Raw genomic sequence first — 20,944 nt, forward strand, 5'->3', positions numbered from 1 at the left:
AGACTTCTCATGGCATGTCCCTCCCTCCCTGCTCCTACTTGTATTACATGTGCTTAAAATAGCACCGGCTACTGCTGACCACACCTCTGCTCCCCAACTCCGGGTTGCAGAGACAAATGTGCCTGGGAGAAAACATGCAAGGGGGAAAAAATCAACAAGGAGAAGGGAGACTGAAAGCCTTTAAAAAAGTGTGCTTCAACAAAATTAATTCAAGTGGACTTGGAGCTAAAGACAGATGTTTCTCTTGGACACTCCCACGGTGTGGTTCCCAGTGTGAGCTAGTACATTTTCTGATTGGAAATTGCTTAGCAGAATGTTGTGTCTTTGTGAAGACGGAAGCCCCCGTGAGTGATTCGGGTGCTGCTGTGCTGGGGTGGCCTCTGCGCAGTCTGTGTTTATATGAGGTGTCCTCCTCTCACTGCGGTTCCTCCAGCCGCCCTTCTCCAAGTGACACGTCTGGGCCCTTCTTTATCTCACTGCATGTCACTCATTTTCTTCCAGGATCTTCATTTTTCATTCTCGGGTTCTTTTACTTTCAAGTGATTCATGGTTTGTTTGTTGTTGTTGTTGTTGTTGTTGTTTTGTTTGTTTTTTAATTTGAGACTCAGAGAGAAAGAGACAGAGTCGTCTTCTGCTGGTTTATTCCCGTGATGCCCGCAGGGGCTGGGGCTTGGCTGGGACGGAAGCTGGGAGCCTGGAACTCAATCCAGGTCTCCTGTGTGGGTGGCAGGAATCCAATGGCTTGAGGCATCACTGTGTCATCAGCAGGAAGCTGGAATTAGGAGTAGAACCAGGAATCGAACCCAGGCACTACATATGGGAGGCAGGCATGTTAACCACTAGGCCAAATGCCTGCCCAGGGTTCGCACACTTTTAATTTAAACATTAATTTAAACTAGGCATTAAAGATAAGAAAAAAATTATTGGCCAAGAAAATAATTGTCCTTTTGAATTTGTAAACTGGTGTTTGAAGACACAAAAGAAAATCTCCTGCTGTTTACATACTACAGTGGTAAAAAATCCAAAACAGAAGTCTTGATGGCCCTGCCTATGAACTGCTCTCTCTGCTCTTCTCTCTCTCTTTGAAGATTTATTTGAAAGGCAGAATTAAAGAGAGAGAAAGAGAGATCTTCCATCTACTGGTTCACTCCCCTAAATGGCCGCAACAACCTGTGCTGGGCCAGCAGGAGCCAGGAGCTTCATCTGGTGTTCCTCGTGGGTGCAGGGACCCACGCACTTGGGCCATCTTCCACTGCTTGCCCAGGCGCATGAGCAGGGAGCTGGATTAGAAATGTAGCAATAGGAACTTGAACTAGTGCCCCTATGGGATGCAGGCATTACGGGCAGCTTAACCCGCTGTCCCCTCCCCCCCAGCGCCAGCTCGTACTCTGCCTTTTCCTGAGTCCTTGCCTGAAAGATGGGGTCCCAAAGCCCTGATTTCTGCATTGGCTCACGAGCAGCTTTGCCTTTGTCTCCTTCTCGGTACAGTCGCTGTCTGCGGTCCCATTCTGCACGCTCTTTGCTTCCTCCTTGCAAGCCTTCCTCCCTTCAAGGTCTAGCTCACAACTTCCTCCTCCTGAAGTCTCCAACACTCTGCTCCAACACTCACTGATGGTTTCTGCCTTCAGTTTGAGGCTACCTGTGGTTTGGTCCCTCATTCTGACACACAAACATCTTCTGTCTTCATGTTGGCTTCTCCCAGGGTTTCAGGATATACAAAGGCACTTCAAAAAGTGTGTGGATACCGGTGCCGCAGCTCACTAGGCTAATTCTCCACCTGCGGCGCCGGCACCCTGGGTTCTGGTCCCAGTTGGGGCGCCGGATTCTGTCCCGGTTGCTCCTCTTCCCGTCCAGCTCTCTGCTGTGGCCTGGGAAGGCAGTGGAGGATGGCCCAAGTGCTTGGGCCCTGTACCCACATGGGAGACCAGGAGGAAGCACCTGGCTCCTGGCTTCGGATCGGCGCAGAGCACCAGCCATAGCAGCCATTTGTGGGGTGAACCAACAGAAAAAGGAAGACATTTCTCTCTGTCTCTCTCACTGTCTAACTCTGCCTATCAAAAAAAAAAAAAAAAAAAGTGTGTGGAAAAATTTTGGTGCAAAATTTTTTTGAAATGCACGTATATTGAGGGGGTCTACAAACAGTTCTGTTATGACAATCTGCATGGTTTTCAGACTCTCGTGCCTTGGAATAAGCTCACCCTCTAATTCTGTTTTCCCAAGAGCTCTTTGAAGAACCTTGTATGTCTGTTCTAGAGACTCGGGTTCTCTGGAGCAGCAGTTTTAGGATTTCATTTTCCCTGTAAAGCTGACCGCTGAATTCAGGGTTCTGAGTTTGGATCTCCTTCCTTACCTCATCTGTTCCAGGAGATAATCTCTTAGAGGGTTAGCAGATCAAGTGAAAATAGTTCCTCTTCTGGGGCTGGCATTGTGGTGCAGTGAGTCAAACCACCACCTGCGACACCGGCATCCGAGTGCTGCTTCCAGTCCCAGCTGCTCCACTTCCTATCCAGCTCCCTGCTAATGTGCCTGGGAAAGCAGAAGATGGCCTCAGTCCTTGCTTGGGCCTCTGCACCCACGTGGGAGACCTGGAAAAAGAAGCACCTGGCTCCTAGCTACAACCTGGCCCAGCCCTGGCTGTTGCAGCCATTTGGGAAGGGAACCAGTCAATGGAAGATCGACCTCTCTCTCTCCTTCTGTCATTCTGCCTTTCAAATAAATAAATAAAATCTTTACAAAAATAATAATTTTAACTTAAGGTTAAGTGATATCAACCAACTGGCAAACCTAGTGTTTTTGTCTTTTTGCGGGTTAGATGCCATGCCAGAGGCCATGAGCAACACACAAATGAACCGTTGAGTGGGAGACCCAGGCTGTAGACACACAGCCAAACGAGTGTGTGATCACACCTTGGGATGAATGTTGTGAAGCGCAGGTACACGGGCCACGTGGGAGACTGGCCGGTGGGGAGTTGGGATTGCATGGGGGAGGCCTCTCCAAAGAATGCTTCTAAGCTGGACTGGCAACAAAAGAGAAGGCCAGTCGGGTAGAATTCAAGAAGAGCTGCCAATGTGAGTGGATGTTGGGAGCCAAGCCCCTGGGGCAGGAAATGCTGTGGTGAGGGTGAGGGTGAGGCCTTGGGAAGAGCAGTAGGAGACAGCGGCTGGAGACTGAGCCCTGATTCTCCCAGGGCCTCGTGATGGGCAGAGCGGGCTGATGTTCTGGCTGCTGTTGGAAGCCCCATAGGTACGTCCTGCAGGGCTGTGGCATGACCAGTTTCCAGTAACAGAAAGATCCCACCTTAGAAGGGAGAAAGTCTGGCCAAGCAGATGCTGTTGTGGTCAGCGTGGAGCAGTGGCTGGGATGGGGGTGGTGGGGGTGGGGGGTGTGTGTGTTTCAGAAATGGCTGAGGAGAAGAACCAGGAACACTGTGGACGGGGTCAGAAGTGGGGACCGCAGGAGGGAGCGGACCAGGAATCACCTGTGGGGTTCTCTTTCCTGGCACAAGGGAAGTTGGCCTGGGAGTACATTTTCTGTCCTGGATTTGGTCGTGGGCCTCACAGACAAGATTCTGGACTGTCAAAATCCCAAGTTTTGGTTGGTGGGTTTTAATTATTCAATTCAAATACTTCCCCCCTTCCCATCTCCCTGAGAGTGGAGGAGGAGCTGCAGGCACAGGAGAAAAATGTGTTGAGGTGGGACCCAGGCAGGCTGCTTTTGGTTGCAGAGGAGGTAGAAGCGAGGCCTCCTCCTGAAAGCTGTGCATGGGGACATGGGAAACCCCACCCAGGTTTTCTTGTTGTTAGTTTGAGAGCAAAGTGAAAAATATTTGTTTTTCTAAAGAGAGCACAATTCAAGGCATAAGCATATTGGTTTGGAAAACTTAGGAAAGGGTGTTAATGTGACTTGTGGGTAGTGATGGGGTCTTGCTCTGTAACCATTTGTTGTATGGTGCTGGCTGTTTTAAGTCCACTGGAGCTTAAATTCCTAGGTACTCACCTTTGGTTTAGAGCAGGTTAAAAAAATTTTCAAAGTGAAAGCAAAATCTAGACACACTGGACAGCACAAGCCCTAACCACGTGTGTCTTCTGTGCCAGCGATTCTAAAGGAGAGATTGATCCGTGTGCAAAGCATGGTACCAGCAACCTTCAGCACGCCTGGCGCTGTCATCGTGTGCCGTTGTTGTAACTTTTGAAATAGAAACCCATTGATAGCGCCCCTGGTTTGTTACGTATAGCCATAGTGAGGCCTCAGGGGCTTGTCACCTACTCACGGGCTCGGAGCTGAGGAGTGAGAGGCCGGGACCGGAAGGCAGACAGTGCGGCTCTGGGACACCGGCTGTCAGCTTTTAGTCTGGATTATATCCCCGTGCATTTGGGAGTTTATGGGAGCATTATTCATGACAGTGGAAAACAGGAAGTGATCGAACTGTCCAAAAGTTGGGAAATAGTTTTTCAAAACCATGGTGCACCAGTATAAACAAGTAGTTACAGAGCAGTTTATTTTGTAAGATATATTTTGTCTTTTATCTGAAAGGCAGAAAGAGAGAGACACAGAATGAGATATCTTCCAACTGCTAGTTCGCTCACCAAATGCCTGCAACAGCTGGTACTGGGCCAGGCCAAAGCCAGGAGACCAGAACTCTGTTCAGACCCCCCATATGGGTGCAGGGGCCCAAGCACATGGGCCATCCTCTGACGTCTTTCTGGGTGCTTAGCAGACAGCTGGATCTGAAGTGGAGCAGCCAGGACCCAAAGTAGCACACACAGGCTGACATTTGTACTTTATAGCTTGTTTGAATTGCTCCACATCCTGTGATTCATTGAGAGGCCTTTTAGGCCTCTCTTAAGTGGTAACTTCCCCCTCTCCTTTCTTTCTTTCTTTTTTTTTTTTTTTCTTCATACAATTTGTTTAATCAAGAACGAGAGCAGTTTTTCTGCAGAATCTCCACACAGTAGGGACTTTGCTGACTTCCTGTTTTTGCTGAGTGGTGTTCTGTCCCATGTGTGCACCACATTTTTGTTCACCCATTCACCTAACACGTGACTGGTTTGCTGTTTTCGGCAAGGCTGTGCCAGTCTTTGGGTAAATACCCAGGAGTCGGGCGGCCGGCTTATCTGCTGGGTGGATGTGTGACTTCCTAAGAGACTGCCAGAACCTTTCTCTAATGGCTTTGCCGCTTTCCGTTCCCACCACCAGTGGCTCCGTGTCCTTGCCCACATGGGGCCTGTTTAGTCTGTAAGATGTCAGCCATTGTGATGGGAGTAGGGTGGCCCCTCACCGTGGCCCCTCACCGTGACCCCTCACCGTGCCCCCTCACCGTGGCCTCTCACCGTGACCCCTCACTGTGCCCCCTCACCGTGGCCCCTCACCGTGACCCCTCACCGTGGCCTCTCACCGTGACCCCTCACCGTGCCCCCTCACCATAGCCCCTCACCGTGGCCCCTCACGTGGCCTCTCACGTGGCCTCTCACTGGCTGCCCTGTGTGTCTTCCTAGTGAGCACGCCTGTGGAGTGACTTCCAAGTGCTTATTTGCGATCTGACGAGGTGAAATCCCTGTTCACAAGCCCTGCCTGCTTTCTGCCGGGTTGTTTCCCTTCCTGTTGTTGAGCTCGGGAGATTATTTATGTGCTTTGGGCACACAGTCTTTATCAGATCCCCATTCTTCAAATAGTTTCTCCCACCCTGTGGCTCCTCTGGTTTTTTGTTTTTTTTTTTTTTCCTTTGTTTACTTAACAGTGTCTTTTGAAGAGCAGAAGTTTTAAATTGTTGATGAAGAGGAGCTTGGCACATTTTTCCTTTGGGGCTTGTTCCTTTTTTTTTTTTTTTTTTTTTTTTTTGCCTCTGCTGATTTTTAAGTGTTAAAATAAAACATGAAAGGGACGCATCCATACGATGGAAGATTGTTTAGGGATCGAAAGAATTGTGCTTTCCAGCCAGCGGCTGTTGAAGTGGGAAAACCTTCAACGCGGGTCCCTCAGTGAGAGAGGCCCATGGGAGAAGTGTCCTCTGGCAGGACTCTGGCTGTGTGACATGCTGAAAACCCAGCAGACAGTGAAGGGCCCGGGGTTGCCAGGCGGCAGGGAGCGGGGACGGGGACACGTAGGTGAACCCACGGGATTTTTAGGGCTGTGAAGCTTTTCTGGTGCGTGTGTGGGGTCACTTATTGGACCATGGTTACAGAATCTACAACATAAAGAGGAACTTTCATGGAAACTGTGGATTTTGTAGTGTTGTGTCAGCTCAACATGTAAAGAAAGAGAAGCTGGGGGAGCTGGCGTTTCGGTGCAATGGGTTAAGCCACTGCTTGTGACCCTGGCATCCCATATCAAAGTACCTGTTCTTGTCCCAGCTTCTCCGCTTCTGATTGAGCTCCCTGCTGGTCTGGGGAAGCCTCAGAACGTGGCGCAAACGCTTGGGCCTCTATCACTCAGGTAGGACCAGGTTGGAGCTCCTGGCTCCTGGCTTCAGCCTGGCCCAGCCTTGGCGGTTGCTGCCATTTGAGGAGTGAACCAGCAGATGGAAGATCTCTCTCTCATTCCCTCTGTCATTTTTACCCCTCCTTTCAAATAACTAAATCTTTAAAAATAGAAATTGGAGATGAGGTGTATGAGCTATATGGGAACTCTGCATTTTTCACTCAGTTTTTTCTGTAAACTCAAAACTGCTCAAAATAAACAAACAAATAATAAAATTGTGTCCATAAAGGGGGGGCAGAAAGACACCTCTGTATGGCAAGGGAACTTAATTTTTTTAAAAAGACTTGTAAATGTTTTTATTTATTTGAAAGGCAGAGAGAGGGAGGGAGGGAGAGAGAGAAAGTCTTCTACCCTCTGGTTCACTCCTCAGAAGGCCACAATGCCCAGGCTGGGCCAGGCTGAAGCCAGGAGCCAGGAGCTTCCTCCAGATCTCCCACGTGAGTGGCAGGGGCCCAAGCACTTGGGCCATCCTCTGCCGCTTTCCCAGGCATCCTAGCAGGGAGCTGAGTCAGAAGTGGAGCAGCCGGGACTCAAACCAGTGCCCATATGGGATGCCTGGGTTGCATGCAGCAGCTTAACAGCTATGCCACCGCACTGGCCCTGAAACTTGATGATTTTAAAGAGACTTACATTCCTGCTGTTGAAGACAGTAGCATCTGGAACAGCAGCTGGTGGTGGCCAGGCCTTGCTCTCTTGCTGGAGATGGCATCGCTGTTCCTGTAGCTTCCTGGGCTTTCAACATCAGGGGCTTTTTGGTCTCTCTCTTGACCTCGCTGCTTCCAGGGAGGTCACGTGCTACCACATGTTCCCCTGCAGTTCCTCTTTCCCTGTGGCTGCCCACTCGCCCCACAGCACACATACCAAGGCACTCCTGTCCCTGCCCCCGGCTTCCTGCCCGACCCCACTCCTCCTTGTATGTGCCATTCCCGCGGAAACCGGTCGTCCACTCTACGTCCACGCCGCGCATCCAGATGCTTGGGGTCTTCTCGTCATCCTCACGCTGTCTTTCTTCATGGCAGCCAGAGGGCGAGGGCGGTTACAGGGAATGACCTGGTGTCACGTGTGCCCCTGCCGTCCCCACTGCTGTGTCCCAGCTCAGAACGGAGGGTCTCAGAGGGCCTCATCCAGAGCAAGCCGTGCCGAGTCCCAGCCAACGAACGGATGGTTCACCCATCCGGATGACTCAGAAAATCAGAATGAACAAATGCAAGTTAGGCAGCAGCTGCCAACGCCGCAAACACCACACCGGAGATGGAGCCAAGTGGATGCTGGAACTGGGATGAAAGAGGGGGAAGCACACAGAGCGAGAGACCGTCAGAGAGGCCTCGGAGCGTGTGCAGAAGCGGCTGCTCCAGCGCCTGGGAGAGCCACCAGCTGCAGCCAGAACCCTGGTTCCTGTTGTGCGAGACCACGCTGCAGCCCAGCCCAGAGCCACGGAGATGAAACCTAGGTGCTTGGAATTCGTTTGCACACACTGCATTCCCGAGGACACGTTGATAAACCTGCTCTTTGTCCAGACTGTCCACTTTCAGGAAAACCGAACTTCACCAAAATAAAAATAAAAATAAAAAAAGTCTCTCTTAACCTCTCTCAAAGAGAACCATGCCCAAGCCAAACCCTGTTAAATACACACTGTGGCCTAGAATGCGCATTCAGGAACAAGCTGCCGCAGAGGCCGTGTGCCCGGAGGGTGTGTTGTGCCGGTGGAAGCACCCTGATGATGCCGAGGGCCTTTCTGGATTTGCTCTGCGTGTTTTTTCCCCACCCGGTGCCTGTGGAAACAGCACAGATTCAACCTGCTCCAGCATGGTCACCTTGGTGCGCGGTTCTTGGCCATTTCCCATCCCCTTCTTTTGTCTCAGGACGGTAACCTTTCTCCAGGTTCTCAGTTCCGGGGATCACAGCCTTCATGGCTCGTGTTCCGTTTCCACAGAGCTGTTTGCTGGCTTCTGTGCGTCCGGGCGTTGCCTGCTCGTTAGGGCGTGGCTCTCCTCTGGCAGTGGAAGCACTTCCTTTCCTCCCACTCCATCTGAAGTTGGAACGTGTGTGACCGACGGGTGCTGGGCCGCCACCCGCAGCACTGGCATCCCACATCAGAGCAGCGCTGCAAGTCCTGGCTGCTCCACTCCTGATCCTGCTCCCTGCTAACGTGCCTGGGGAGGTGGAGGAAGACGGCTGCCGCTCAGGCTCCTGGCTCCAGCCTGGCCCAGCCCCTGCTGTTGCGGCTGTTTGGGGAATGAACCAGCCGTTAAAGCCCCCCCACCCCACCCCCCCGTCTCTCTCTCTCTCTCTCTCTCTCTCTCTTTCTGTAACGATGCCTTTCAAATGAATAAAATAAAAATATCATAGATGAAGGCACTTCAAAAAATTCATGGAAAATGGAATCAAAAGGCCAATTCATTTTGGTGCAGAAGCTTTTGAAATCGCTGCATACTATGGAGTCGTCAAAAAGTTTATGGAAAATGCATATTATCATGAAAACTGCATATGGATTATGGATCTCAAAATTTTTGCACAAAACTATTGTTTTTCATACCACTTTTTCACAAACTCTTCCAAGTACTCTCACTGGTATCGTGCAGGAGCTGTCAAATTGCCTCCCTGTATGCTTTTCATAGGTGCAGAAAGGAAGGTTCTGAGATTTGAAATAACTCACGCAAGTCCACGTCATCAGAGCAATGACTCTCACATCTTTCTACCCAAGGAAAGAACGAAAGTCTGAGGAAATGGAAGCCATTTTGTGTCTAGGAAGTATTTTATCCTAACAAGAGCAAATTTTCTGAAGATTAAGGAACCTGGTTCTTCCAAGAAGCCAGGTTCAATGGCCGATTGGTAATGGGGTAGCCGTTTGGCACAGTGGTTACGAGGCTGCTTGGGATGCCTGCATCCCGCATCAGAGTCCCTGGGTTCCAGTCCCGTCTCCATTCCCAATTCCAGCTTCCTACCTACGTGCATCTTAGTGGTTGGGTCCCTGCCACCACGTGGGAGACGTGGATGGAGTTGCTGCCTCCCCCGCCGCCCCAGGCTTTTGCTGCCTCAAAAGTGAAGCAGCAGATGGGCGATCTCTCCACCTTGCAAATAAATTAAGGGTGAAAAGCCCCGTCGGCAACCGTTTGAAACATGCAAGCACGGAATTTCTCTGGGACGTGACCAGGTCTTACTCAACTTGGCATCCCAGCATTGCTGCTCATTGAAAGGCGAGGAAGAGGGGAGCAGGGAGAGGAAGAGCGAGTGTGGGTGGCACCCTGGCCTCCTGGGCTGGCTCTCGAGGCCCTTAGCTCCCAGGCTTCCACCGCTCTTCTGTCGCCGTAAGGAAAGCCTTGTGTAGCAGCATGACGCGGGGTGCTTTGCGAGGCGGCGGCTGCGTTGCTGCTGTTGAGTTAACTCGAGAACAGCACAAAGTCAGTGTGAGGATCGGGTGAGCAGCCCTGATCTGAAAATCTTGAACTTCCAAAAACAATTTGTAACCTGCACATACTAATTGTACACATGAATGGGATCTGGCGTGGTATTTCAGTACACGTGTACGGTGTGCAGCAATCAGATGAGCTAGGGAGTTGCTACCTCATTTCTTCGTGCTGTGTTTGACCAGAGCTCCAGAGCACTGGAAGCCATTCACCCTGTTCCGGTTCACCATCCTCTCTGCACCTCTCCATCCCTCTCGGCTCTCCCAGCCTCGGTAACCACTCCCCCGGTCTCCTCTTCTGTAGCTCGCTCTGTCCACTTGTAGGGTAGATGGCCTTTGGAACCTGTTCCCCTCCCATGTGTACTTACGCACCAGTTACTTAACAAACCAGTATACTAATTCACTGGTTAAGGAAGCCACTGAGAGCTGGTACGATTCAGTGGGAAGGACACAGACACTGGGGTCCATCCGAAAATCCAGCTGTTGGTTATAAACAGAGAACTACCTCAACTGCTTATTGCATTGTTCTATTTTTATGGACTTAGAAAAAAATGTTTATTTTCATCTACTTGAAAAATAGATTGGCAGATGGCCAGCGCCGTGGCTCACTAGGCTAATCCTCCGCCTGCGGCACCGGCACACCAGGTTCTAGTCCCAGTTGGGGCGCTGGATTCTGTCCCGGTTGCTCCTCTTCCAGGCCAGCTCTCTGCTGTGGCCCGGGAGTGCAGTGGAGGATGGCCCAAGTACCTGGGCCCTGCACCCCATGGGAGACCAGGAGGAAGCACCTGGCTCCTGGCTTCATCCCAGCGCTGTGTGCCGGCTGTAGCGGCCATTTGGGGAGTGATCCAACAGAAAAAGGAAGACCTTTCTCTCTGTCTCTCTCTCTCTCTCACTGTCTAATTCTGCCTGTCAAAAAAAAAAAAAAAAAAAAAAAAAAAAAAAGAAAAATAAAAATAGAATGGCAGAGAGACAGATCTTCCAGCTGTTGATTTACTCCCCAAGTGCCCACAACAGCCGGTGCTGGGTCAGCCCAAAACCAGGAGCCCCGAAACTTCATCCTGGCCTCCGACTTAGATGACAGGAGCACAAGCACTTTGATCATCACCTGCTGCCTCCCAGGATGTGTTACAGGAAGCTGGCTGGGAAGTGGAGGTGCCAGGCCTTGAGCCAGCACTCTGACATGGGACGCAGGTGTCCCAAGCGGCGGCTTCACCCACTGTGCCATTATTGATGTGACCTTCCGCAGATAGCCTGGGGTCTCTGAGTCATGGTGGAACGGTGATAAAGGCCATTGTACCAGCGTCACAGGGTGAGGTGATGATAGAATCTGTGAAAGTCCTTGAGTTGTCGAAGGTCATTTCCAGATTCCTTTGCCTTTTATTTAAAAAAAAAAAAAACAACACACACTTTATTGTGATAAAAACCACGTACCAGAGCCTTCATCCATTTCAAGTGGTTTTTGTATATTCACAGATTTGGGGGGCCTTCAGAAAGTTCATGGGAGAGGTGTATTGTGAGAAAGCTATGAATTGATTTCAAACATTTTGTACCAAACTTCAAATTCCCCTTTCCACAGACTTTTGACATACCTTCGTCTGTGCAGTCTACAGTCAGTTTTGCAATATTTTCTAGCACCTCAAAAATCTACTTCCTCATCTGCCTCCGTTGTCTTTTAGATTTTTACTTTGTGCTTATGTATAGTGGCTCTAGGGTGGTGTTTTTAAAAATTGAATCATGTAAAAATCAGATTACTTGTGGGTGACTTTGAAATACTGCTCGCTATAAAGGAAAGCATCCGTGGGGCTTTCAAGCTCGGGAAGCCCCCAAGTGCTGGGGCAGGATGTGGGTGGTGAGCGAAGTGCCAGGAGGGTTACAGCTCCCTGCCCATTCCTGTGTTGAGAAGCAGAAAAGATGGGGGAATCCTTACGGTTACTGTTGAGGTGCCGTGGAACCGGTCACTAAAGTAGAATGGCTCTGGGGGAGGGCTGGGGGGAGGAAGGAGTAGTTGATGCCCACCCCCCAGCTCCCTCCACCCATCCCCACCCCTACCCCCGCCACCCCAAGGCAGGTCTTCCCAATCCTAAAAAATTCTGTTGTTCAGAAACTGCACATGGGCCAAACACTGTGGTACAGCGGGTTCAGCTGCCCCGTGGTACACCGGCGTCTTGTTATCTCTGTGCAGATTTGAGTCTTGGGAACTCTGCTTCTAATCCAGCTCCCTGCTAATGCACCTGGAGCAGCAGATGATGACCTAGGTACTTTGTCCCCTGCCACCCATGTGGGAGACCTGGATGGAGTTCCTTGCGCCTGGCTTCAGCCTGGTCCAGCCCCAGCTATTGGGGGCATCTGAGGAGTGAATCAGCAGATGGAGAGACTCTCTCTCTCTCTCTCTCCCTGTCCCTGTCTCTATTTCTCCATCTCTCTCTGTCACTCTGCCTTTTAAATAAATAAGTAAATAATTTTTTAAAAAAGAAACTGCTTATACTTTTTTTAGCATTCTAAATATGAACTTGACCATTCAGAAGAGCTAGGAGGTAAAGAAAGAAAAGGAGAGAGGATGGCAGGAGAAAAGAACGTTTCCTGAGTTCCTCTATTGTCTGTTTATTGTTATTTATTTGAATGGCAGAGAGACAGAAAGCGATCACCTATTCCCTGGTTCACTCCCCAAATGCCAGCCAACAGTCAGGGCTGAGCCAGGTGAAGCCAGGAACCAGAATTCAATTCAGGTCTCTGTTGTGGGTGTCAGGGACCCAATTACTTGAGCCCTCATTGCTGTCTCACAGAGTGTGTGCATTAACAGGAAGCCGAACTCAGGAGCAGAGCCTACATTCCAACCCAGGCACCGTGATTTGGAATGTGGACCTCCCCAGTGGGGTCTTATTTTTTTAATTTTTATTATTTTTTTTTTATTTTTGACAGGCAGAGTAGACAGTGAGAGAGACAGAAAGGTCTTCCTTTTTGCCGTTGGTTCACCCTCCAATGGCCGCTGCGGCCGGCGTACCGCGCTGATCCGATGGCAGGAGCCAACTTCTCCTGGTCTCCCATGGGGTTCAGGGCCCATGCACTTGGGCCATCCTCCACTGCACTCCCTGGTCACAGCAGAGAGCTGGCCTGGAAGAGGGGCAACCGGGACAGAATCCGGTGCCCTGACCGGGACTAGTACCTGGTGTGCCGGCACCGCAAGGTGAAGGATTAGCCTAGTGAGCCGCAGCGCCAGCCTCCCAGTGGGGTCTTAACCACAGCACCACACGGCCACTCCACTCTGCTTTCTGTGTGGCCAAGCACTAGGTGGGCGTGTTGAAGCAGAGGGAGCCGTGAGCGTGAGGTTTGTCAACTGTGGGAAAATGCACTCAATCGAGGCCTCCTTTTTGTTCCAGGCCGCCAGATCCCACCCTTGGACCCCCACGAGAATGGAACCGGCGGGGCCATCAAGCTCGGGAAGCATACTTCGCAGCCCGGCCGCAGGTGCTGCTGAGCCGGGCCACCCAGGAGAGAAAGAAGCTGGAGCCTGCGTCCCATGCACTGCCAAGGCCCCACCCTTAGTCCTAGAGAGGAACGAGCAATGGCCTTGCACCCTGGAAGACCTGTGGGAAGCTGGGGGCAAGAACTGGCCCTTAGACAGGACTGTAGACAGCTCCGGAGAAACCCACCACACCGCCACGTGAAACGCACAGGGAAGGGGCTATACTTATAGATGATAAATGTAGTTGCAGTTTCTGTTAGACACCCTTGAACGGTCTTGGCTTTTCACCCAAGTCTTACTGCCTTAATGGGGGGGAGGGACTCTCAGGGGTCCTTCTCCTCTGACTTTCTGGGTTCCCCGTCAAGTTTCAGTGACTTCTTCCGTGCCATTACCTTTCCCGAAAGATAAATTGCAATTTGGAAGGCTGGTTTTCAGCTGGCTCTGGAAAGTAAGCTTTCATTGATTACCTTTCCGATGGAAATCAGAGCAGCATCGGGCCATCCCTCAAGCTGAGCTATGCAGGAGACAGGAGTGCCTTAGAAACCACGTCGCTGTCTCTCAGAGTCAGGGACACTCTTCCGCGTGTTGGCCACAGACAGACACACAAACCAGAGCCGACCGCCACATTACTGCTCAGCGTGGGGTTGGGTGGAAAGCGTCAGTCAGAAATTACCCATGTCCACGGTAGTAGGTGGGGGGTGTTAAGTGTCATTTAGGGGACCACCTGGCATGTGTCACCGCCGCAGTCCTGAACCCTCACTCTCAGAGAAGTTGAGTGCAGGGTGTCCTTTTACTAAGAGAATTCTGTCTTGGGGGGGAAATTAACTGGAGGATGTTTGAGTGTAAATCGTAGGGCAGACTTCCGACGATAGCAATTAATCACAGGTGACAGCAAAGCCAGCCGGAGAAAGGACAAGCACCTCCAAAATTCTAGACCTAAAAAGCTGCAGAATTGGAGAGACCATTTTAAATGCCACCGGGCTCGGGGAACAGGGCATGGGGGCCAGCCAGGGGTCAGTGCTGGACTGCAGGTGAGCTGAGACCAGGCCGCCAGCGACACCTTGCTCTGCGAGTCCCTGCTGCTCAGGTATTGAAAGGGGACCAAATCCAGAGGAAGTAGAGGGACAGAGGCATGGGATGGAGGGGAAGCTGTTTCCACTGAAAATTCAGACCCTGGTCCCGGTCTAACTTCCTACAAACTTGGGGTCAAGAAGTGTTGATTTCCTAACAGGGCTTATATCAAGAGGTGATTGTTACAGGATGTGGGGATCAGTGCCTTTTGAGGGTCTGGGAAAACTGAGTACAGTTGCAGAGGTGTGCAGTGTGCAAACCAGGGCCAACCACTGCCTTCTGTGTCAGGAGCACTGGGGGGCCAGTGCCACTTTATCAAACAACCCACAGTGTAAGACCATGAGCTGATTGAAGACCTTGAACTTGGAGTGACGCAGGAGGATCCAGTGCTGTGGAGTCCCATCACAGCCATGCCCATCAAGCCCTTGACATGTGGGAGGTCCTGACTCATGTAGTCAAGGAAAGAGGGCCACGTTCATATCACAGACTTGCACGTTTCAACTTGAGAATGTGCTGTGAATGTCACGTTCTTATGGCTTCACCCAACTCAACGAAGCTCGATTGACCATCTCAGGGTGTGAAGGCTGGAAGAGACTTTATTTGGAGTCCAAGAGTGCCACTTGGCCGTCCCAGCCGGGTACCTCCAGAACTGTTAGCACATGGCACCTGGATGTCTTAGTCTGGCTTTCGCATGGGTTGTTAGAGCTGTCTTCCCCATTGCCAACTTGACCAACACAGTTCTGCTTGCAGGCCAACAGAGGACCATACCTCTTGCCCAAGGCAAAAAAACAAAAAAACTCTGTTGAGTTGAAAATTGAAAGGACAGCTCTGCAGGTGACTTGTAGGCTTCCTCCTAAACCCTTCCTCTTCCTGCTTTCCCTGGGAACAAGGGTTTCTGCAGACACCTGCTCCGTCGGCCCGTAGCTAGGTTGATAGGCACAGTGTCAGGGAGCTCGCAGTGGTTGTATTTCACACGAGACGTTCCGTCTTATCCACGTGCAGCAAGCAAGCTACCCGCTGAGGAGCCCGTGGTTTGACTTTGGAAGCTCATGAGGGAATGCAACCACTCTCCTACCTGTGTTATCACCTTCACTGTCAAAGCCAGTAAGAGGTCAAAATACATGTGTGTATCCTCACCACTTGGAGCATTTGTCCAAAAAGGTAGATCACGCTTGGGCACAAAAGTATTCACGGGGGTACCGAGTCTTTTCTGAAGATCGATGCTCAGCCCTTGTCCACAATGAAGCTCCCTACACTTCTTTAGTTTGCCCTGTGCTGACTTTCTGGCTGTTCTAATGGTTGACCTATACCACGTAATGTTCTGTAAAGGCCTGGAAATCACCACTGCCCCCAAAAAGTCAAGTACTTATCTGTGATGTAGCAGCCTTGACGTCACCGTCCAAAATTCACTCCCTCTCCTCCATTTACTGTTCTTTCACGTGTGCTATGCGCGTGCATATGTGTAAATAGAATTTTATACCGGTGATGCCGACACGTAATCCATTTCACAGTGGACGAGCCTGACTCCTGGCTGTGTGTTCTGTGAAGTTCTGCGTGTTCTGTGGGGGTTCTCGGCGGGATAGCTTCCCGGGAGAAATCCCTAAGAATGGCAGCGGAGCCGTGGGAACGTTTCACGTAGGTACGTCATTGACCTGCCATTTTCTAGGTAAAAATGGCACAGAAGGGTGCTGAATAGGACGTCACCTTACAGACTAAGAGGTTGAAGACCGAAAACTAACTTGTAGCCAGAAATAAGGGCTGTGCCCCTATGGAAACTGAGGGGGGTTTGGGAGCCCGAAGCTCTTCCCCAGAGACAAAGACTGCGGCGGGTGGCGGCTGACCCCGAGCGCCGTGGCGTGGGCTCCCCTTCTCCCTGCACTGCCGTGCTCATGGCGAGTCGCGTAATGAGCTAGCTTACTACTCAAGGGCCCTGAGCTGGCCTCACCGTGAAGTGTCTGATTTGCTCACTGAAACATCACTGCTGAAACCAAACCCGCGAGCCGGCATCAGTGCTCTGTTATGCACACTGCTCCCTTTCCTCGTGTTTCATGCAGCGCTGCCCTCTGGGCTGGACCCAGGTCTTGCATCTAGAAGACATCTAGGGCCTTTGCACCTGATATCCTGTATCGTTTCCCTCAACTATGCCCAATTGTATCTGTTATTTTTGATTTAACACACACTGATTCATACTAATAAATATTTAAAGTTTTACCCAGTTTGTCTTTTTCTTGATTATAATATTCAGATCACAGTCAGTTCAGGGTAAAGAATGGAGATTCCTGGAGAAATGTGTTTGTGGGAAGACATGTTTGAGGTTTAAGGATGCTCACGGATGCACTATTTCCAAAAGCAGAATGGTGCTCTCCATGAAGGAAATAGATAAATAAAATAAAATGTGACCCAGACGCATGATGAGTGGGATATGGTGATTAACATAAACACAGTGTCTGTAATGCATCAACTGTGTCTGGATGCACGCTGCCTTCCCACACACCCCTAAGGGACCACTGCCCTTGTGGTCTATGTAAAAGGAGACCTCAGGGTCTGTGCAGTGCACAGCCTGGGCATCCAGACTGACTTGGCTGAGTGAAGAAAGCGCAATAAGGAAGTACAGGGAAATGCATGTGTATCAAATTACAATTATGAATGTGTGTTGTTTAAATAAGAATTAGGGGCCGCCACCTGCTGTGCCGGCATCCCATATAGGCGTTGGTTTGAGTCCCAGCTGCTCCACTTCTGATCCAGCTCTCTGCTGTAGCCTGGGAAAGCAGTGGAAGATGACCTATGTCCTTGGGCCCCTGTGCACATGTGGAAGACCCAGAAGAAGCACCCGGCTCCTGGCTTTGGATCGGCTCAGCTCTGGCCATTGCGGCCATCTGGGGAATGAACCAGAAAATGGAAGACCTCTCTCTCTGCCTTTCAAATAAGTAAATCACTCTTTAAAAAACAAAAACAAAACAAAAAAAAAACAACAAGAATTAGAAGAAAACATCAACTTCATGGCCGACTTCTCACCTTGGGGAGGGAAGGAAATGAACACGTTCAAGGAGAACAAAATAAAGGACATTTAATTATCAGTAATTTTTGTTTCCTAATGGAAAAGGCTGAGACCTACATGGTAGCATTTATTAATTTCAACGTGTGCCTTACTAACCTTTATATTTTTCTGCATTTTTTTCCAAAGAGGGAGATGTATGGAGACAAGCAACAGTGAAGGGTTGGGCTGGCTTCTTTAGTATGCTAAATTTTCTAAGTGTAACAGCCCACTTAGGGTACCAAGTGCGTTTGGTGAGATGCTCCCCTCTCACCCCTGTCCCCCATCATCTCAGCTCCCCAGCCTGCCTGCCCACTGCACACACACCTACCAATGACAGACTGCGGGTCTTGGGTTTTCCGTGGCAAACTTTGGTGCACAGATCAATACTGGGGAGGGGGGTGAGAAGAGGAAAGTGGGGTATTCAACACACTACCTGAGGCCTCTCCCCACCCCAGGGAAGCCACTTGGAATACACAGTCAAGAAAGGGAAACAGCCACCGGTACCAGCAGGAGCCACATCTGATGTCTATGACAAAGTAAGTCTGTCTCTTGCATAGGGCAACTTTGGGGAATCATTTTGGAAGGAACTCCCATGATTGGATTCTACTTCACATCGTGTGCAGCCCAAGCCTGACTCCCCTTGCCCCAGGATGGCCTTCTCAGAGTATAAATTGGTGAAGTCTCCCTAAAAAGCAGTTTGGTAACACATTGGAAATGACCGTGTTTTCTCACCGACTATTAATGTTTCTAGGAGTTAATTATAACTGTGTGTTTGTGTGTGTAATACATACATATGTATTATCTATTGCTACATAACACACTTGCCCAAAATTTAAGTTGCCATAAAACCATAAATACCTATTACCTTACCCTTATGAGGGCAGGGATTCGGGAACCTCTGGTGGGGTGGTTCTGGCAGGGGTGGAGGCAGAGGCGGGAGGGCGGTCTCCAACATGCTAAGGGGGGACTAGGGATGATGGGGCTGTGGCTGCAGTCATCGGAAGACTTGGCTGTGCTGGGATCCTGCCCAGGAAGTGGCTCTTCACTGGCTCTGCACAGGAGGTCTCGGTTCCCACCAGGTGGGCTTCTCCTTGGGTTGCTTGAGTGACCTCACACCCGACAGGAACCCCATTGTGTCACAGAACGTGGAATTTAGGCCTCCCTAGTTTTGTCCAGGCTGCTTATGGTGGCTTCCACCCTTTGTCCCTTTCTCCTAGTGGTGGGTTAGGGGTATATAGAAGCTTCTGGAGGCCTTTACAATATTCTTTTTTTTTTTTTTTTTGACAGGCAGAGTGGACAGTGAGAGAGAGAGAGACAGAGAGAAAGGTCTTCCTTTACCGTTGGTTCACCCTCCAATGGCCGTCGCAGCCAGCGCACTGCGGCCGGTGCACCACGCTGATCCGAAGGCAGGAGCCAGGTGCTTATCCTGGTCTCCCATGTGGATGCAGGGCCCAAGGACTTGGGCCATCCTCCACTGCACTCCCGGGCCACAGCAGAGAGCTGGCCTGGAAGAGGGGCAACTGGGACAGAATCCGGCGCCCCAACCGGGACTAGAACCCGGTGTGCCGGCGCCGCTAGGCAGAGGATTAGCCTATTGAGCCACAGCACCGGCCAGCCTTTACAGTATTCTTGCAAATTGATAAATGCAGCAATCTTACTCAGCCTGTCCGGCCTGCGGTGACGAGAGCCCTGCACTCATCTGGGGCCACTGGGCCCACATACTCTTTCCCTCCCCCTTGTCTTGGGCATTTGGCTTCCTCCGTCCACTTCCATGCCCCATTTAGGGCAGCTGTGGAGATTCTGGATGGGGGTGAGAGCCTCTTTGGGAGGCCTGGAGAATGGTGGGTTGTCCCCGGTGGGCTCTGCCAGCACCCTCATTCCATTGCTGGGCTCCATGATGACAGAACTTGGCTCCACTTTCAGAAGGATGCTGAGAAGCTGGTTCTGGGCCCACCTACTTGGGATCCTAGCCAGGCATCCTGTGTGAGCTGTTACACCTTCCCAGTGGTGCCCTCCCATGTCCTGAGGGCAGCAGAGAAGAGGCAGGGCATGCCTGTACCAGCTGCATACGGCCTTCTAAGTCCCTGGTCCTCTGTGCACATGCAGACATTGCTCTCCAAACCGGGACACTGTCGTGAATGGCGCACTGATAACATGAACTGGGTGGGCAGGACCAAGGGGGACAGTCCCAGGCGAATGGGCAGGTATGGTGCTATGGTTTGAATATGGCACCTGCCACCTCAAACTCACACTGAAGTTTCATCCTCACTGTGAGATACTTAGATGATGGAGACTTAATCGACCATGGCAAGGTGGGGCCTTTGGAAGATGATCAGACTTAGACAAGGTCTCCAGGGTGGAGCCCCCATGAGTGGATCCTGGTAAATTTATGAGAGAGAGGAGGAGAGGGGCCGGCACAGTGGCTCACTTGGTTAGTCCTCTGCCTGCGGCGCCAGCATCCCATATGGGTGCCGGGTTCTAGTCCCGGTTGCTCCTCTTCCAGTCCAGCTCTCTGCTGTGGCCTGGGAGGACAGTGGAGGATGGCCCAAGTGCTTGGGCCCTGCACCCGCATGGGAGACCAGGAAGAAGCCCCTGGCTCCTGACTTTGGATCGGCGCAGTGCCGGCCATGGCGGCCATTTGGGGAGTGAACCAACGGAAGGAAGACCTTTCTCTCTGTCTCTCTCACCGTCTAATTCTGTCAAATTAAAAGGGGGGGGGCAGAGGACGCACACAAGCTCCTGTCTTTTGCTGTATGAGGCTTTGTATCACTTGTGATTCTTTCCAGCAAGAAGACCATCACCCAGTGTGGCCTCTGGCATTGGGTTGTAACTATGATCCAAAATAAGCCTTTTTTACTTATGACTTACACAGTCCATGATAATATGTTGTTAGCAAAAGAACGTGGATTAATACCTGTGAGAGCCCCTTATCCATCTGGCAAGGGGAGAAATGGTGTCCGGGAGAGGAGGCAGAGAACTCAGGAGTTCCTGGGGAAGCACTTATCACAGCTACTTTTATAAAGTCATCCAGCTGGCCACCTATCCATCAACCCCTTCTACTCACCCATCCATCCATCAACCGTTCATCCACCTATCCATGTGTCCACCTGTCCATCATCCAACCACTCACCCATGCATTCACCCGTCCGTGAATTCATTCATCTGTATGTCCACCCTTCTATCATCCATCTGCCAAGTACGTTTGGATGACATCTGTGTGCAGAAATTGTTTTCCATGCTCCATCACAACCCTGCAGTTACCAAGCTCACACAAGAGGAAGCAGAGAAGGGAGAAAAGAGAGAACCAAGAGTGGCAGGAATGAGCAGTTCCTTCAGCTGTAGACAGGGCAGGAGGCACTCTGACCACGTGGGTAGGAAGCCAGGGCTTGTGAGTCAGCTCCACCCCTGACTCATCAAATCTGGAGCAAGTGAACTGGTTTTCTGAGCCTCAGTTTCCTCCTGTGAAGCAGGGATGGTACCCATTTTACAG

General features: G+C 50.9%; 1 protein-coding gene across 2 annotated transcripts in view; it reads left to right on the forward strand.

Moving 5' to 3' along the window:
* The window catches only part of RAB31 (RAB31, member RAS oncogene family), a 140,132-nt gene extending 123,504 nt beyond the window's left edge, over positions 1 to 16,628 (forward strand). For both annotated transcript variants that reach the window (XM_008261035.4, XM_051852158.1), the window contains exon 7: positions 13,261 to 16,628. In XM_008261035.4, coding sequence (XP_008259257.1) covers positions 13,261 to 13,358 — 98 coding nt within the window. In that variant the 3' untranslated portion in view covers positions 13,359 to 16,628. The remainder of the gene's footprint in view (positions 1 to 13,260) is intronic.
* The last annotated feature ends 4,316 nt before the right edge of the window (positions 16,629 to 20,944 follow it).

This window comes from Oryctolagus cuniculus, chromosome 10 (assembly GCF_964237555.1).
Source record: "Oryctolagus cuniculus chromosome 10, mOryCun1.1, whole genome shotgun sequence".
NCBI classification, from domain to species: domain Eukaryota; kingdom Metazoa; phylum Chordata; class Mammalia; order Lagomorpha; family Leporidae; genus Oryctolagus; species Oryctolagus cuniculus.